At 42.3% G+C, this 16,534-nt stretch overlaps 1 protein-coding gene across 3 annotated transcripts in view; it reads left to right on the top strand.

The window, feature by feature from the left end:
* The window catches only part of LOC117531381 (PH and SEC7 domain-containing protein 1-like), a 153,072-nt gene that overhangs the window by 90,521 nt on the left and 46,017 nt on the right, over positions 1–16,534 (top strand). For all 3 annotated transcript variants that reach the window (XM_034194470.1, XM_034194472.1, XM_034194471.1), the window contains one exon: positions 2,238–2,327. In XM_034194470.1, the coding sequence (XP_034050361.1) occupies positions 2,238–2,327 (90 nt within the window). The remainder of the gene's footprint in view (positions 1–2,237; positions 2,328–16,534) is intronic.

The raw sequence follows: 16,534 nt of genomic DNA, 5'->3' as shown, positions 1-16,534 counted from the left end.
CAGGTATCCATTTCAAAATGAGCAAATATTTGCACAAAAACAATTTTATCAGTTTGAACATTAAATATCTTGTCTTTGTGGTGTATTCAATTGAATATAGGTTGAAGAGGATTTGTGAATCATTGTATTCTGTTTTTATTTACATTTTACACAACATCCCAACTTCATTAGAATTAGGGTTGATCTGGTGTCATTGGTGAATAAACAACAATAAAAATAAAAGGAAAATTCATTTGAATTGGGGTTGTATGTTGGATCTTACTTGGCAATAAATTGATTCTGATTAAGAAGGTGATATTCTCTTCATAGGTGATACCACTTCGTTACTACAGGCCATCACGGTATCAGTTGCATTAAAAGTTCTTTACATTTTCTCAAATGCTGCAGAGGTCACTCTTAATTTAGGCCAAATCTTACATTTTAACTGTTAAATTCTTTGCCCTGAATTCAGTTTCCAACATTTCCATCCAAGATACATCTGATTTAGAAATTATAGATAAAACACAACAGAAATTAAATGTGGTTGTACAAACGTCTGTCACTGGAGGCAAGAGATTCAACCAAAAGGTCTTTCAGTTGTAAAAAAAAAAAAAAAAAGCATTGTTTTTTGTTTTTATAAATAATAAGTAATAACCAACCCGATCTCACAGCAAGTTCGTGATGGCATCATGAAAAGTGATTTAATCTATTAGTTCCGGATATTATGTATATACCTATATTTTAATCAAAATCATTTTGTGATACATCACGAAAATATAACACATTTCATGATGGTATCACAAAATCTGGGGTGACAAGAGTGTGCATATATATATATATATATATATATATATATATATATAAAAGAAAAAGAGTTTGTGTAATTCCTCACTCCAGCTAAAATTCACATCAGACATTTGTTCAACTTTGGTGCATCACTGCTGCTCTGACATCAACAATCCAACACGAAGTTTAAATATGAGTCTAAAAATAATTCTGGCGATGTTGTCACGATGCCGTGCACCAACTTCGTGTACTTCCTCAGTGCAGCGAATAAAATCACGTCAGAAATTAGTCCAGCTTTTCATTCTAAGTTCCTCCTAACAGCTCTTCGTGCCTCCAGAGAGCATACAGCGCAGTGGATTTGTTGTGTGTGTGTGTGTGTGTGTGTGTGTGTGTGTGTGTGCTTGCACAGCGTGCAGTTGTACCAAACGTATGGAACCAAATTTGCACACTAAATGTAACGAAACTGCACTCTAAATGCAATGCAACACAAATGGAACGAATAATGTCATGTGACATGCAAAGCACCGGTCAAATAATATATATATATATATATATATATATATATATATATATATATATATATATATATATATATATATATATATATATTGGATCCAAAAGGATCCAAAAAGGCTAGGACCAAAAGTTATATTGGATCGGTTCCCACTGACCAATAGCGTTAGAGCTTACTGCCAACAGCTGGCCAATCAGAGCATGGCGTACGAAGGTCAGGAACTAGCTGACTGACGCTGGTTGAAAAAATGGCAACACACATGTCAACAACAGCAGAAAATTGTCTGCCAGCGAGGTTTGCTGTGTTCACAGAGGAGGAACTGGTGGAAATATTGAACTCCAAGGATGGCAAAAACACTAAGAAGGTAGACAAGCACGCTACTGACGTTTTAGAAGCATTCATCGCATCAGAATCAATCATATGCTGTTCACAACAAAATAAATTGATCTAATGTACTTGATTCTTTGTTGTTTGCTTAATTTGGGAGGGGGGTGGAGAACATAACAATTGTTGGATGGCAAGTCGTCCAACATAGAGAAATATTCTTACGCCTCGTCCAATATAACTTTTCTTCATCCAATATTTCTCTATGTTGGACTCCTTACCATCCATTATTTGTATTATATATATATATATGTGTGTGTGTGTGTGTGTGTGTGTGTGTGTGTGTGTGTGTGTGTGTGTGTGTGTGTGTGTGTGTGTGTGTGTGTGTGTGTGTGTGTGTACACATGCACAGGCACACACAAAGCTGAATAATAAAATGTGTGTGTGTGTTTAAATACCAAAAGGCCACCTAAATGAAATTGAACAGTTTTAAAGGTGGAAAAAGTGATCACAATATCGTCTCTCTGCTGTTTCTTTTTTATCCAAAGGTTTTAGACACATTACAACTTTTGCACAATACTCTTTGCACTGTAGTATATGTAACACTTCCAAATTGTAAATTTTTCTTTTTCAGAACGTCAGCAAGAGGATGTCATGCACACAGTTCATTGGCAACCTAGAAGGTCTGAACGACGGTCAAGATTTTTCCAAGGATCTGCTTAAAGTGAGCCGCTCTCCTTCTCAAATAGTATCTTCCTCACATGTGCACACACTGGCGTGCACAGATGTGCATGTGAAACCAGAGACTGAAGCCTGTGTGTGATCGCGTTGTGTTGTCGTCAGATGTGTGTGAGCTTGGCTGTCTGGCTGCTGCTCGGTGCCAGCTGGCATTCGCCTCATCTCCAGAAACCTCCAGTCAGAGGCCCGCCTTGGCCAGCCATTTCCTGGTTCAGTGTAGCGAGGACGCGAGCTGGAAGACCAGTTGCAATCTGAAGACAAGGAGATTGAGGCATTGTTATCAACCCGCGACATCATCTGGATTAGGTTAAACTATTACCTGAACCGGGGTGCGTTTGGTTGCAGTAGATCCTGAAGCATCAGGCCGAGTTCACGCGGAAGCCTGCAGCCACGGGTTCTGGCAAAATAAACCAATCTGTGCTGGTCGTCTGTCCATTATTGCGCCTAATGATGATGTCGTTGATTAGTTTTGTCTGCAGCGCCGTACGCCAATGTGAATGTGCCACAGGGGCCGGGAGAGCGGCTCAACACGTTGTAATGGGGTATTTATAATTCATGAAGCCGAGAGAGAGGAACAGAGGGGCCACATTCTTCTGCAGAAATGAAGGGAATGAACTCTGAAATGAAAAGCTGTGCCTGTTATTAAGGGCAGATACTATCCGCGCCGTGTAGCCGCTAGCTAAGCACGCATGAGAGAGGAGAAACAGAGCGGCGTGGTCGTGCATTAGCCTTTTTATTAATGCTTGTATAGATCCAGGAACAGTCTTTTTAATCATGCTTTCCATTTTCTTTTATTTCCTCTCTCGCTCAGTGAGCCACTCCTCTTTTTCACCCTCAAGCCGTACTCTCTTCCTCTCACTCCCATCTTCTAAAATTCCGTCGCACCCTCTCCCTCACTTGCTCTTCCTTATCTCTTCCTCGGGTTTAATCTCTGCACAGTCTCTATGTCGCTTTTTTTTTTTTTTTGTCCTTTATCGTCCTCTAACACCTCGGTGCTGATATTCCCTCTTCTAATCTCCACTCCTTTGTCCTTTTTTTTCCTTCCAAACCTTTATATTTTTTTTCCTTTCCTTTTTGTCTGTTGTTACTGGGTCATTTCCTGGTGCAAAATGACTGTCATTCCTTCCCCTGTCATCTTTGCGTCCCTCATTTCCTTCACTCATTTCCTCTCTTCTTCACGTCTGGTATCTGTTTGTGCACGTACAGTAAATGGAGTCACACCGATCCCTCTCTCTGTCTTGTTCTTCACGTATTTATCATGCACTCGTTTCCTTCATCGTCATTCGGAGCGGCCATGGTGCATCCATCATAACTTTACTGCGTTCCTCCAGCGTCAGTTTGTTCCTCTTTCCTTCTCATAATTTATGCTTTAAAGTCTTTATGTCATCACCTCATCTTCTTCATCTGCCCTTACTATGACACCGTTTTAGGGTCACACTGAGGTTTTTTTTTTTTTAGACTTCAAGAATAAAGTCATAATATTACGAGAATAAAGGCGTAATTTTCAGCCCAGTCTTACGTTTATTTTTTTGTGCTCCCGTCACGAAATGATTCCAGTTTTCATGACGGGGTATTTTTTTAACTCACTATTACTAATAGTGCAGCAGATAAGTGAATATTTACTGAGGGATCCTTCAAATGGTGATGCAAGCACCAAATTTGGCACACATACTCCTTAGACATTACTCTTTTAAAAATGCTGGGTACCCACGTGAACTTTCAATAGGCGGCCAAGAAGGGGTCAATTGAAGTATTACACAGGGGTCAGAATTTAAAAATGCTCCAATCATATTGAAAGGTATTCCATATTATTTGTCTGATCATAAAGATTCCAAAAAGGTATAGTTTGGACTATCTGTGAATGAATGTTCCGGAGTTATGGGGTAAAAACAGCAAGAACAGTGACAAAGGTCAATTTCAATTTGTACAGGGGTCAAAAGTTAAAGTTGCTCCAATTTTGGTAAAAAGTGATGCAAATTATTAGTTGGGTGAATACGGTTTTAAAAAGGAATAGTTTGCATCATGTGTCATGCTTAGTTATCATGTTACAGGGTAGCATATGTCACATGTCATAGAATCCAATGGATGCTGATATTGTTTAACCTTTACTTTGTAAACCAAGCATGCAACACAGTCAAAACTATTCCATTTATTAATCCTATTAACTCAACCAGTAATTTGCACCACTTTTTACCAAAATTGGAGCAACTTTAACTTTTGACCCCTGTACAAACTGAAATTGACCTTTCTCAGTGTTCTTGCTGTTTTTACCCCATAACTCCAGACCATTCATTCACAGATAGTCCAAACTATACCTGTTTGGAATCTTTATGATCAGACAAATAATATGGAATACCTTTCGATATGATTGGAACATTTTTAAATTTTGACCCCTGTGTAATAATTCAATTGACCCCTTCTTGGCCGTCTATTGAAAGTTCACGTGGGTACCCGGCATTTTTAAAAGAGTAATGTCTAAGGAGCATGTGTGCCAAATTTGGTGCTTGCATCACCATTTGAAGCATTTTTTTTCAGTTATCCGCTGCACTATAACCCGACTCCTACCCCCAATCCTAACCATAATTTTAATAATTTTATGAGAAAAAGTGAGTAAAGTCATAATATTACGAGAATAAACTTGTAATATTATGAAAATAAACTCGTAATTTTATGAGAATAAAGATGCACTTTTATGAAAGAAAACCTCTGCATCTCAAAATGAGATCTGTGGCGCGCTTTAAGTTGTACTTCAGTACTTCATCTTTTGGCCCATTTGCACCACATTATCGTTAGTATCAGAACTTTGAAAAGAATATGCAACAAAATATGTGTGTTCCGGAGGAGGAACCACACGGACTTCGCCTGCAGTTCCGGCGATTAGTAGCTCCGGAAATCGCCTCTTTTCTGGAGGAGGAGGAGATGGCTGGAACTGGCAGGGTTATTGCTTCTCATATAAATACAACTTTATTCTCGTAATATTGCAAGTTTTTTCTCATAAAATACGACTTTATTCTCGTAATATTAGGACTTTATTGTAATTTTATGAGTTTTTCTCATAAAAATTGTTTTTTTCTCATAAAATTACAACTTTATTCTCAAAATATTATGACTTTATTCTCAAAGTCTAAAAAAAAAAACCTCAATGTGGCCTAAAACGCTGTCGTACCTCACACCAACTTGTAAGCTTATAAAAACATTATTTACCTCTTCTGCAGAGTTCGTGTTTCCACTTGTGTTTGTTTATTGGTTAGACTATCAGAAGGAAAAAAGTCATTTTAACAAAACCTGGTAATTATAATGGATTTAGATCAAACTCTAAACTGTGAATGTGGAAAAGTGGTGTTTCAGGATGTCTGTCATTCAAAAGTTTAATTTGTTCCTCTAACTTTTCCAAATGGCGGTTTGTCTTTCAAAAATTTTCATCATTACTGCGAACTTGGTTGTGCCTCAGTAACTTTTTATCTTATAATATAGATTTACCTCTTTTTCAAAAAGTAGCAAATATGCATGTTGTATTTTGTGATCGCACCATATTTTCTGTATTTTATGTTGCACCAGAGGTAAGTGCATCTGTCCCAAAATGCATCAGGAAGAGGGCGAAAAACATCTAAATCACATAAGTCTATACAGTGCATCTGGAAAATATTCACAACGCTGCACTTTTTCCACAATTTTTTATGTTACAGCCTTATTCCAAAATGAATGAAAAATTTTTTTTCATCAAAATACTACACACAATACCCCATAATAACAATGTGAAACAAACTTTATTGAGATTTTTAAAATGTTTTTAAAAAAATAACAACAAAGAAATCCCACGTACATAAGTATTCACAGCCTTTGCCATGAAGCTCAAAATTGAGCTCAGGTGCATCTTGTTTCTACTGATCATCCTTGAGGTGTTTCTACGGCTTAATTATTGTCCGCCTAGGGTAAATTCAGTAGACTGAACATGATTTGGAAAGCCACACACTCGTCTACATATAAGGTCCCACAGTTGACAGTGCATGTCAGAGCATAAACCAAGTATAATGTCAAAGAAATTGTCTGAAAACCTCAGACAGGATTGTCTCAAGGCACAAATCTGGGGAAGGGTACAGAAACATTTCTGTTGCTTTGAAGGTCGACAGTGAGCACCGTGGCCTCCATCATCTGTAAATGGAAGACGTTCAGATCCACCAGGACACTTCCTAGAGTTGCCACCCGTCTAAACTCAGCGATGGGGGGAGAAGGGCCTTAATCAGGGAAGTTACAGAGAGCCCGATGGTCACTGGGTCAGAGCTCCAGCATTCCTCTATGGAGTGAGGAGAACCTTCCAGAAGGACAACCATCTCTGCAGCAATCCACCAATCAGGCCTTTATGGTAGAGTGGCCAGACAGTAGCCACTCCTATAGTAGAAGGCACATGGCAGCCTGCCTGGAGTTTGCCAAAAGGCACCAGAAGGACTCTCAGACCATGAGAAACAAAATTCTGACAAGACAAAGACTGAATTCTTTGGCGTGAATGCCAGGCATCATGTTTGAAGGAAGAGGACTGGTTAACCTATATTAGTGTCTTGAAAAGATGTATAAGATGACCCCTTTAAATCACTATCAGTATATGTAAACGCAGTGTTGAATTTCATGTATTTCATCATTAAATTGCACATTGGCATTTGGAAAGGTTTGGCACTGACTAAAATCATTTTTAATCATAATACTAATTGCAGTTGTTCTCAGGTGTTGCTTGTGTTTGTTGAAAACACAGTCACAGTTGTAATGGCTACAAGGATACATTTTAGGCCATTATTTGTGTTTTCCATATGTCTTGGGAAAACAAATTAATTCACTCACATGTGGCTAAAATCAAAGAAGTTCATTAACACGAGTTACATCATCATAAATTATGACATGGTGTTCGGCGATGATTTAGACTCTCCCATTAGTTTCTCCGAAGGACAAAAAACACTGGAGTGGAGCCAAAATAATGAACTGTGTGGTTCAAACCAAAATCAGCTGCCTGATAGACCAAAAAATAAAAAAAATTGTTGTATGGCTGGGGGGGCCTGGCTGCCTTTTTGTTTCTGTCTTTTGTTTTTCCTTCCAGGTGGCTTGCATTTGGGACTGAGTGGCTGTGTTGCTGAGGTTATCAGGACCTCACCCTGATCACCTGCGGCTCATCAGGACTCACAGCTAAGGTGCATCTATATGGATTGGAACATGGTGGCATTTAAGACTGGAGTATACAGTGTGTATTTGCCAGAGACTCGACCTTGTGACCAGACGGGTGAGATCGTCGTCTCGGGAGCCATCTCATCATCAGTGGATGCAGAGAACGTCCAGGGTTTGATGCACGGTCTGTGAAAGAGGAGGGGGTGAGGTCTCACGCTCGTCAGCACACTTCCTGAGACTCGGTTTGTTGCGGCCACCTGGGGGGTGTCGGCGGGGTCCTTGGGTCCGAACAGCTTCTGGCTCCGGACCGTTAGCGCTGCTGGGAGCGCACCACGCCAGACCGCACTTTCTTTTGTTATGTTTTGTATCACTGTTATGTATTAAATTCAGTTAGCCTTTGTACCGTGCTCTGCTTATTTCATACTGGGTCCTTCAAACGCTGGTCGGTTCTCCGAGCTGCGTCCGACACATAACAGTAGTCTCTGGCCAAACATCACGGACCCAGCGGTAGCAGAGATGGTAACGCGCCGGGAAGGCGGCAGCAGACGTTCAGTAGTTATCCGGATCAGTTGCGGGTGCTCTCCGCCCGGATGGTGCGTGTTTGAGACCCATTACTGAATACTGATTTGTGCTCTCTTGCAGCCGTGTTCCTGTGTTGTGCCTTATCCGAGGGTCGTGGTGGAGTGTGACTGGCGACGGCTTCGCGTCACGCTCCGAACGGATAAGAGGTTTAAACGGGAGCTGCAAGAGTGTGTCTGTAATGGGTGCACGCGCACGGCGGAGCTCTGTGGCACGGGTCGCTGAGCTTCCTGTGTTACAGTTGTAGCCCCGTTTCCCCGGATAAACCTAACTACTGCGTCTGTTGTATCAGCTCCGGCGTTATTTAGTTGAGCACATTTTGGTTGTGTGTTGCACACAGCTGCGCACAGAGATGCAGCTTGTTTGTTTTCTGTCACCAAAGGGGGTTTTTTCATTTTTAGCACTTTGGCTCCCTCTTTTGGTGACTTAGTCACATTACCGTTAAGCTCTTAAGTTAGAACAGGTGTGTTCGATTTGTTTGAGCTTAACGGTATACGTCACTGATTTGTTTTGTGTTAGTTCATTTTGTGTGGGTGTTTTTTGAGTTGGTTTTTGTGTGGGATTTTATTTTTTGTTTTTCACTATTTAGTGTCTGGGGTCGTGACCCTGCAGTTCTGCCAAAAAAAAAAAAAAAAAGGACCCGAGCAACCTTATGTCAGTCTGTTAGTCTTTCTTTTAATTTTTTTTTTCAGTTTCGCCTCCCAGGGTTTGATGGGACGGTCCCCTGGGGGGTCATGGGGGGGGGTATTTGGGTTGTTGTTTTTTTCTTTCTTTTTTTTTGTTTTGTTTTTTGTTATGCCCTCTCTTCTCCTCCGACTCCAGCCGTGTGAGCCGTAGTGTCGGCGTTGCTGGAGTGGTGCAGTTAGGTTGTGCTGGGCGTTTCCCAGGTACCCTCTGCACCCGGGAGGGGAGGGGGGGTTTGGGGTATTTTCTTTTTGTTCCCTCTCTTCTCCTCTGGCTCCAGCCGTGTGAGCCGTAGTGTCGGCATTGCTGGAGTGGTGCAGTGTGGTTATGCTGGGAGTTTCCCAGGTAACCTCTGCACCTGGGGGGGGGGTGTTTTCCCCCCAGTTTCCGCCCTCAGGGTTTGACTGTGGTGTCCTCTGGGGGGGAAAGGGCTGTGGGTCCATCTAGCCATAGACGGCCGGGGCTGGGTCCGTTGGTCGTGAGGGGAGGCGTCTCCTGGGGTTGACGAGTGGTCCTCTGGGAGGCGCTGGGAGTCCCCGTGGGTGACGTTGGATCCCAGAGGGACCTCGGCTGTGGTTATTACTCCTGGAGCTGGCGGGAAGTCCTCTGGGGGGTGTTGGTCCCTACATGTCGTTTGGGGGGGGGGGGGGGGTGTTTTAGCGCTTTTATTTGTAAGCTTAAGTTTGGGGTTTTTCTTTTCTCCTCATCCCGGGGTTTGATAGGACGGTCCCCTGGGGAGGGGGGGGGGGTGGTTTGGTTGTTTGTGTTTGTCTTTTTTGTTTTATGACTAATGACCGCACATGGTTGGATAAAGGCTGACCGCACAGGTTTAAGAACTCCTGGCCACACCTGTGCTAAGTGACTGACTGAAACAAAGGCAAGGATGCAGCCAGAGGAGAGGACATCAACCATTCTGTTGGAAGACGAATGCAGATGCGGTTTCCAGCCATGGTCCCTGGAGGGGGGTGTTTCTCCTGGGCCAGGTTTGTGTGGTCGCCGGGAGGCTTCCCGTGAGGGTGGGGTACTGTTGTATGGCTGGGGGGCCTGGCTGCCTTTTTGTTTCTGTCTTTTGTTTTTCCTTCCAGGTGGCTTGCATTTGGGACTGAGTGGCTGTGTTGCTGAGGTTATCAGGACCTCACCCTGATCACCTGCGGCTCGTCAGGACTCACAGCTGAGGTGCATCTATATGGATTGGAACATGGTGGCATTTAAGACTGGAGTATACAGTGTGTATTTGCCAGAGACTCGACCTTGTGACCAGACGGGTGAGATCGTCGTCTCGGGAGCCATCTCATCATCAGTGGATGCAGAGAACGTCCAGGGTTTGATGCACGGTCTGTGAAAGAGGAGGGGGTGAGGTCTCACGCTCGTCAGCACACTTCCTGTGACTCGGTTTGTTGCGGCCACCTGGGGGGTGTCGGCGGGGTCCTTGGGTCCGAACAGCTTCTGGCTCCGGACCGTTAGCGCTGCTGGGAGCGCACCACGCCAGACCGCACTTTCTTTTGTTATTTTTTATATCACTGTTATGTATTAAATTTAGTTAGCCTTTGTACCGTGCTCTGCTTATTTCATACTGGGTCCTTCAAACGCTGGTCGGTTCTCCGAGCTGCGTCCGACACATAACAAAATATAATGGAATGCCAATATACCTTTGGCCGTATCAGCCTTGTCTTTCTGTCATTGGTGTCCCAGTGCAAAGTATGTATACACACAGACATATACATACATACACATTTATTGTTATTTACATGAATTATTAATAATCCATTGTCTTACTTACAATTTGTACATGTTCAGTAAAGCACCTCAAGCAATCAAGCATAAACAGTATTTATGTTTATGAGCTTTTGACAAGAGCATAAGTTAGCTTTGAGTTACCAGGAGTTAGCGTGCATGTTGACAAAATGTCATTTAAACCACACTAGAGGTGTTATCAGGTTACAAAAACAGCGTTTTCAGCTTTAGAAGTGTTTATTTCTTGGTAGCATTTATATAATACATGTCAAAGAGGTTGCATTTACACACAAATGAATGAAAATTAAATAAGAGTTTGCAGCTAACTACCAGCCTAAAACATCACCATGCTAACATCTGCTAATTGGTTTGTAAATGACTTCTGAGGTGTTATTAGGTTCCGAAAACCACATTTTCAGTTTTAGAAATGTTTATTTTTTGCTAGCTTTTACAGAAAATATGAAATGTTATATAAACACATAAGGTCCTGGTCCCACTAGCGTGTAGGAAGATTTGCGGATGAATTGCACACAAAATTGGTTCATATTCGCTAAACATCCGCAATATCCGTGAATCATGCTTGTATGTGTCGGCCGACATCCGCACACGTCCGCAAGTATCTGCAGAGGCACGTTTTTCCGTTGCCAGGATTTTTGAGCTGCACAAAATTTTGGTTGCGGATGACATCCGCCTTACATACGCAATACATACTCAATACATACACAATATATGCGCTGTATATCCGCCGTTATCCGCTGATATCCGCAACTGATAGGGTATTACGGCTTGGCAGCGGACTGGGACAGTGTGTAAAACAGATATGTAGTGTGCCTATCACGTCCACATCACAAACTAAAATAAGTTGTGGCGAATGCATACAGATTGGCCACGAATAAAGTGTTTATTACGTCTGCTTTGCACTTGATTTGCGGACAATTTGCGAATGCATAACAAACAGAAATCGACATACCTGCCAGTCATTGTTAGTCCAGCTGTGGAGATGTACAGATGTAGTTATGGATCCCCAAAGACGTAGTGTGATAGTTGCTGCCATCCAGCAACATACCAATCAACCTCTCCAAGTCCAGCAATTGCTCCAGAGGCTGTGGTGTTGGTGTGAATAGTGATGCCAACAGGCCTGAGTGCACTTCTGTTATGACCGCAATGCAGATGCCGCACGTGCATGATGCATTCAAAATACATGCGTTATACATCCGTGATTGTTCGTCATATACTCGCTATACATTATTAATATATCCGTAGTTCATACTGAGACATTTGTCATTTTTAGCCAATTTTGTTGCGGACGACAATCTACTCCCCTGTGGGACCGGGCCTTAAATGGAGTGTTTTTAAAGAGACCTGCCACTGACATCACTGTGCTGCTCTACTCTGATTGGCTGTCACCTCCGCCACTCAAAACAAAAAAATGGAACAGGTTGATACAGAATGTGACTATTTAACCTCTTAAAATACCTTTTAAAATAGGTCAAGGTAAACCAGCTTTGAAGTTGTTCAAGATCCGTGTCCAAAGAATGTTCCCTGTGAATTTGAAGACTCTGGCACTAATAGTAATGGACTTATGCTGAGCACAGATGGACGGGGGGCAGACAGATGTAAAGGCTTCACAATACCCAAAGGCCATATTTGATGGTAAACAAGAGCTTTACACTTCTGTGTCCGTCATCATAAATGGTTGTTTACAGTAAGTGTGTGAAGCTTTGGTTTCACAGTCCTCTCACACTTCCCAGCACACCAAAGCAATATCCACAAGGCTTCATTTTTCCTTTTATAGCTTTTTTAATTGCATTTTTCACCTTTATATTTGCAGTCATCAGCAAACATGACAGGTTAGAGAACATGATTAGACATGACTTTTTTGACTGTAATTAAACTCAGCAGGTTACATTAAAATTTTACACACCATAGATTGCGGTGCCTATCCTTTCTTTTATTTAGGAAAAATACAGCTTTCAAGGTCTAATTTGTTGTGGACACAGAATCAGTTCACTGCACTTGAATGCTGTTGCGAAGATAAAACATTCTGTTTTGTTGTGTTTGGGCCTTAATCAGAGCAGAATTAATGTATATTTTTCAGGCCATGTGTAACTTGCATCATTTACAGCCATTTTGCATAATAGATATTTATAATGGATTTTAAGCATCTAAATATGATTAGAAGTAACAGTGGTTAAACAGACTTGGACAGAGTGTTTGCAGAGTGCATATGTTCTGTGGTCCAGTTGTCCATTTGAGTATTGATGTGTGTTGGTTTCAATCACTGCATTTCCGTTTGACCATATGTAATGAGGTTGTAAACTATCATAATGTGCTCCAGAGAACAGGATTTGTCACAGACTGGCGTAGGGTAGCGTACAATTGTGGAGGCTTGGTGCATAGTAGCGCAGAGTTACATAGACTTGTATACAGTAGCAGAGTGTTTGCATAGAGCACTGCGTTCTACGCCGAATGTCCGTGAAAAATTGAACATGTTTAATTTTTTACGTCCATTTCACGGACTCCTTTGCATCCCTCAGCATATTGCCACATAGGGCTGCATAAGCTCAGCGTAGGGCAGCATAAGCTCGGCATAGTCGGTACGCCACACTGCGAAACTCTACATTGGCCCGGTGTGAAAGTGGTTTAACCTATCCATCCATCCATTTTCTTCTGCTTTATCCGGAGTCGGGTCGCGGGGGCAGCAGCTCAAGCAAAGCTGCCCAGACCTCCCGATCTACACACACCTCCCCCATCTCCTCCGGGGGAACCCCGAGGCGTTCCCAAGCCAGCCAAGAGACGTAGTCCGTCCAGCGTGTCCTGGGTCTTCCCCGGGGGCCTCCTCCCAATGGGACGTGCCTGGAACACCTCACCAGCAAGGCATCCAGGGGGCACCCGGAAAAGATGCCCAAGCCACGTCAGCTGGCTCCTTTCGAGATGGAGGAGCAGTGACTCAACTCTGAGTTTGTGGGGGCAGGGCTTAACCCTGCCCCCACAAACTAATAGATTAAATCACTTTCTGTGACGCCATCACGAACTTGGCATAAGATACGGTTTCAACCACAACTGTTGGTACTTTTTGGTAATTTATCCAGCATCCATTTACCATCCATCAGGTTGCAGACATGTCTGTGGGATATTACATATTCAATACAAAATTTCTCTTGTGACTGATCTGGTGCGCTATAGTTCATCAGAAAGGACCAACTTGGAAACAAACCCGTGACAGCCCCTAATCCACCGTGCTGCCCTGTCCTCATGATAGCTTCTTTTAATTTTGCAAGTTACAAGATGATGGGATTTATTGTTTTTGAGTTATCTTCTACGTAAACTAGCTGTGATAGACTCACTCATTCACTCACCCACTCATCTAAATTTTTACTACAAACCCAACACTGATACCAGCACATGGAATTTTCGGCCTTTGACCCACAAAACTAAACTGAGTGATTTTTGCATTTCACATCTGTGCAAATCTGAAATCTTGTGTGATTCAAAGGCTTGTTATGTATTGATTTATCTATTATATTACTACTATATTTGGACCAAATGTCTCAGTGTCTAACTTTAATTTTTTTTCTACTTTATTTCAGAAAACATAGCTGTGTTTAAGCCGGCACATTGTTGTAAACTTTATTCCTTTATTGTGGGACTCTGCAGTACATAATATAATGGCTCTCTGGCTCGTTCCCAAAGGTCGAAGTGGTAGCTAATGATGATGTGTAATGTGTTAACAGTCTGAGAGCGAGAGAATAAATTCTGCTGAAATGAAAATGTTGCACGGCTCAGTCAGGCGCCAACCGCACACTTCAAGCAGTAAGTAGGTACACTGCGGTTATTGATTGCAGGCCTGGATCAATTGTGAGTGAATAGACAGATTAATTATTAGTTTTTTCGTAAATGAAGGGCAAGGAATCATTCCTGGTCTGACGCAAATCAAATCTGTGCTGGAACTCACTGGCCTTGCTGACCTGCACAAAGACAAAAGACAACTCCTCATTAATATATATAAAAATCTCGCTACACAGAAAAACCAGACCCGTTGGTATGTACATAGGAGATTTGTTCAAGGGCTAGGTCCTTGGGATAATTTGGTGGTGCTGAGGTGTGCATGAAGGGGAATATACTGTGGATACGAGTAATACATCTCCAAAGTCACCTTCCACGTAGCGGTGTAACCGTGCCAACTACTTTGTGCATAACATGGCATTTGTCGGTGCTCGAGGAACATACAGAGTTGAAATTCTATTTCCAAACTGGTGGTTGATACATTAAAAAAAATCACAGATAACTCACTGTATTTGTTTAGTCCATCACTGCTGCACAAGATGATGAAAATTCCACACATTGCATGTATGTAAACTCTGTTTTAAAGCCAGTGTAAACCACTTAGTGCAGACGTCTACCACCCTTTCATTGCAGTTCCTGTTGCCAAGCTGAGGATTTATATGAGAAACACATTCATCAACCACTTTATTAGGTATGCCTTGCCCCCTTTTGCTTTCAAAGTTGCCTTAATTTTTCATAGATTCAACAAGGTGTTGGAAACAATCCTCAGAGATGTTGGTCCATATTGACATGATGGCATCACACAGCCGCCAGTTCAACCACTCTGCCCATTCTCCTCTGACATCAACAAGCCATTTTCATCCACATAACTGACGCTCACTGGATATCTTATCTTTTAGATCAGCAGTTTTCAGACCAACCTGTCTGGCACCAACAACCATGCCACATTCAAAGTCACTTAAATCCCCTTTGTTCCCCATTCTGATGCTCAGTTTGAACTTCAGCAAGTCCTCTTCACCACATCAAGATGCCTAAATCGATTGAGTTGCTGCCATGTGATTGGTTGATTAGCTATTTGTGTTAACAAGCAATTGAACAGGTGTACCTAATAAGGTGGCCAAGTGTATGTGGTGGTGTCGCAGGGATCTAGAGGCAAAACGAAGCTGTAGCATTTTGCTAAGGATGATGATGTACAACCTGTATTGGCTGCGCTGAAATGGTGTGTAATGTGACCCCTGTAACCCCAACGTACTCCACAGATCTCCTTTAACTTTGCGTGCCAGCGATACACTCGTGTGCGAAATAACTCAGAAACAGGTGAACATATATTTACCACATCTGAGTGGAATAGTCCATGGGCAAGCACCTCTAGATTTTGTAGCAAAGTGAAAGATTTTCAAAAATCTTGTCTGAAAAACACATTTTCCAAGATATCTCCACGATTAGTCGGGTTGGAGAGATGATCCAAAGCTCACACCAATGTGTGGGATGTCACAATAAGAAGATACCTCCTCTTCTTCATGCTGCCGTCGGGGTGAGAGGCCAAAACATAAAATTAAAAAGAAAAATAAACAGCCTGATCTGGTATCCTTTCAAAACTTTTTGAATCTGGATCTGAACCCAGATCTGGTGGATCTTGGAGGCTGAATCTGAAAAAAAAATTTTCTCCTTTTGTTTTAAATTAAAATCTGACAAGCTTTAGTCTGAATGAAAGGATTAAATGTGCTGACATTGAAGGGGAAAAGGGCAGTGACAGAGTGCAAAACAGACAGCTGCTGAGATCAGCAGAGACGAGGAGCTGGAGATAAAGTCCCCGTTTCCCCGAGCTGTCTGAACTGGCCTTGAACGATAGAGCGGGGGATTTCGGCAGGATGTGAAATATTGAGAGGAAGACCCGATGAGACTGACCACAGACAGAAGTCAGAGGGTAAGAAAAACTAGATATTTGACTTTTCACAGGTAAAGTTTTTGTTTGGTGCAGTGACCCAGCATCAGTTGTAGGTATGCACCTTGCTTCAGGGCAGCGTGATGGTTTTCTTTGCACTCAGACAGTGGAGAGGGAGAGAGAAAGAATGGATAAGTGTTAGAAGGGAGAAAGAGTAGGACACAGACGCTGTGAGGGAGCAAACACTGGAGCTTTTACTGCTCTCTGTGTAACAGTCTGTCATCTTGATTGGTTGGGTTTTCAGTCAAAGGTAAGATGCACGCCCAGGCTCGCTGATGTTCTTTGTGATACCCGCTGATAGAACCGCAGAAGCT

This window comes from Thalassophryne amazonica, chromosome 18, assembly GCF_902500255.1.
Source record: "Thalassophryne amazonica chromosome 18, fThaAma1.1, whole genome shotgun sequence".
NCBI lineage: Eukaryota > Metazoa > Chordata > Actinopteri > Batrachoidiformes > Batrachoididae > Thalassophryne > Thalassophryne amazonica.
The sequence above is the reverse complement of the archived record's forward strand: the minus strand, read 5'-3'. Positions and strand labels throughout refer to the sequence as shown.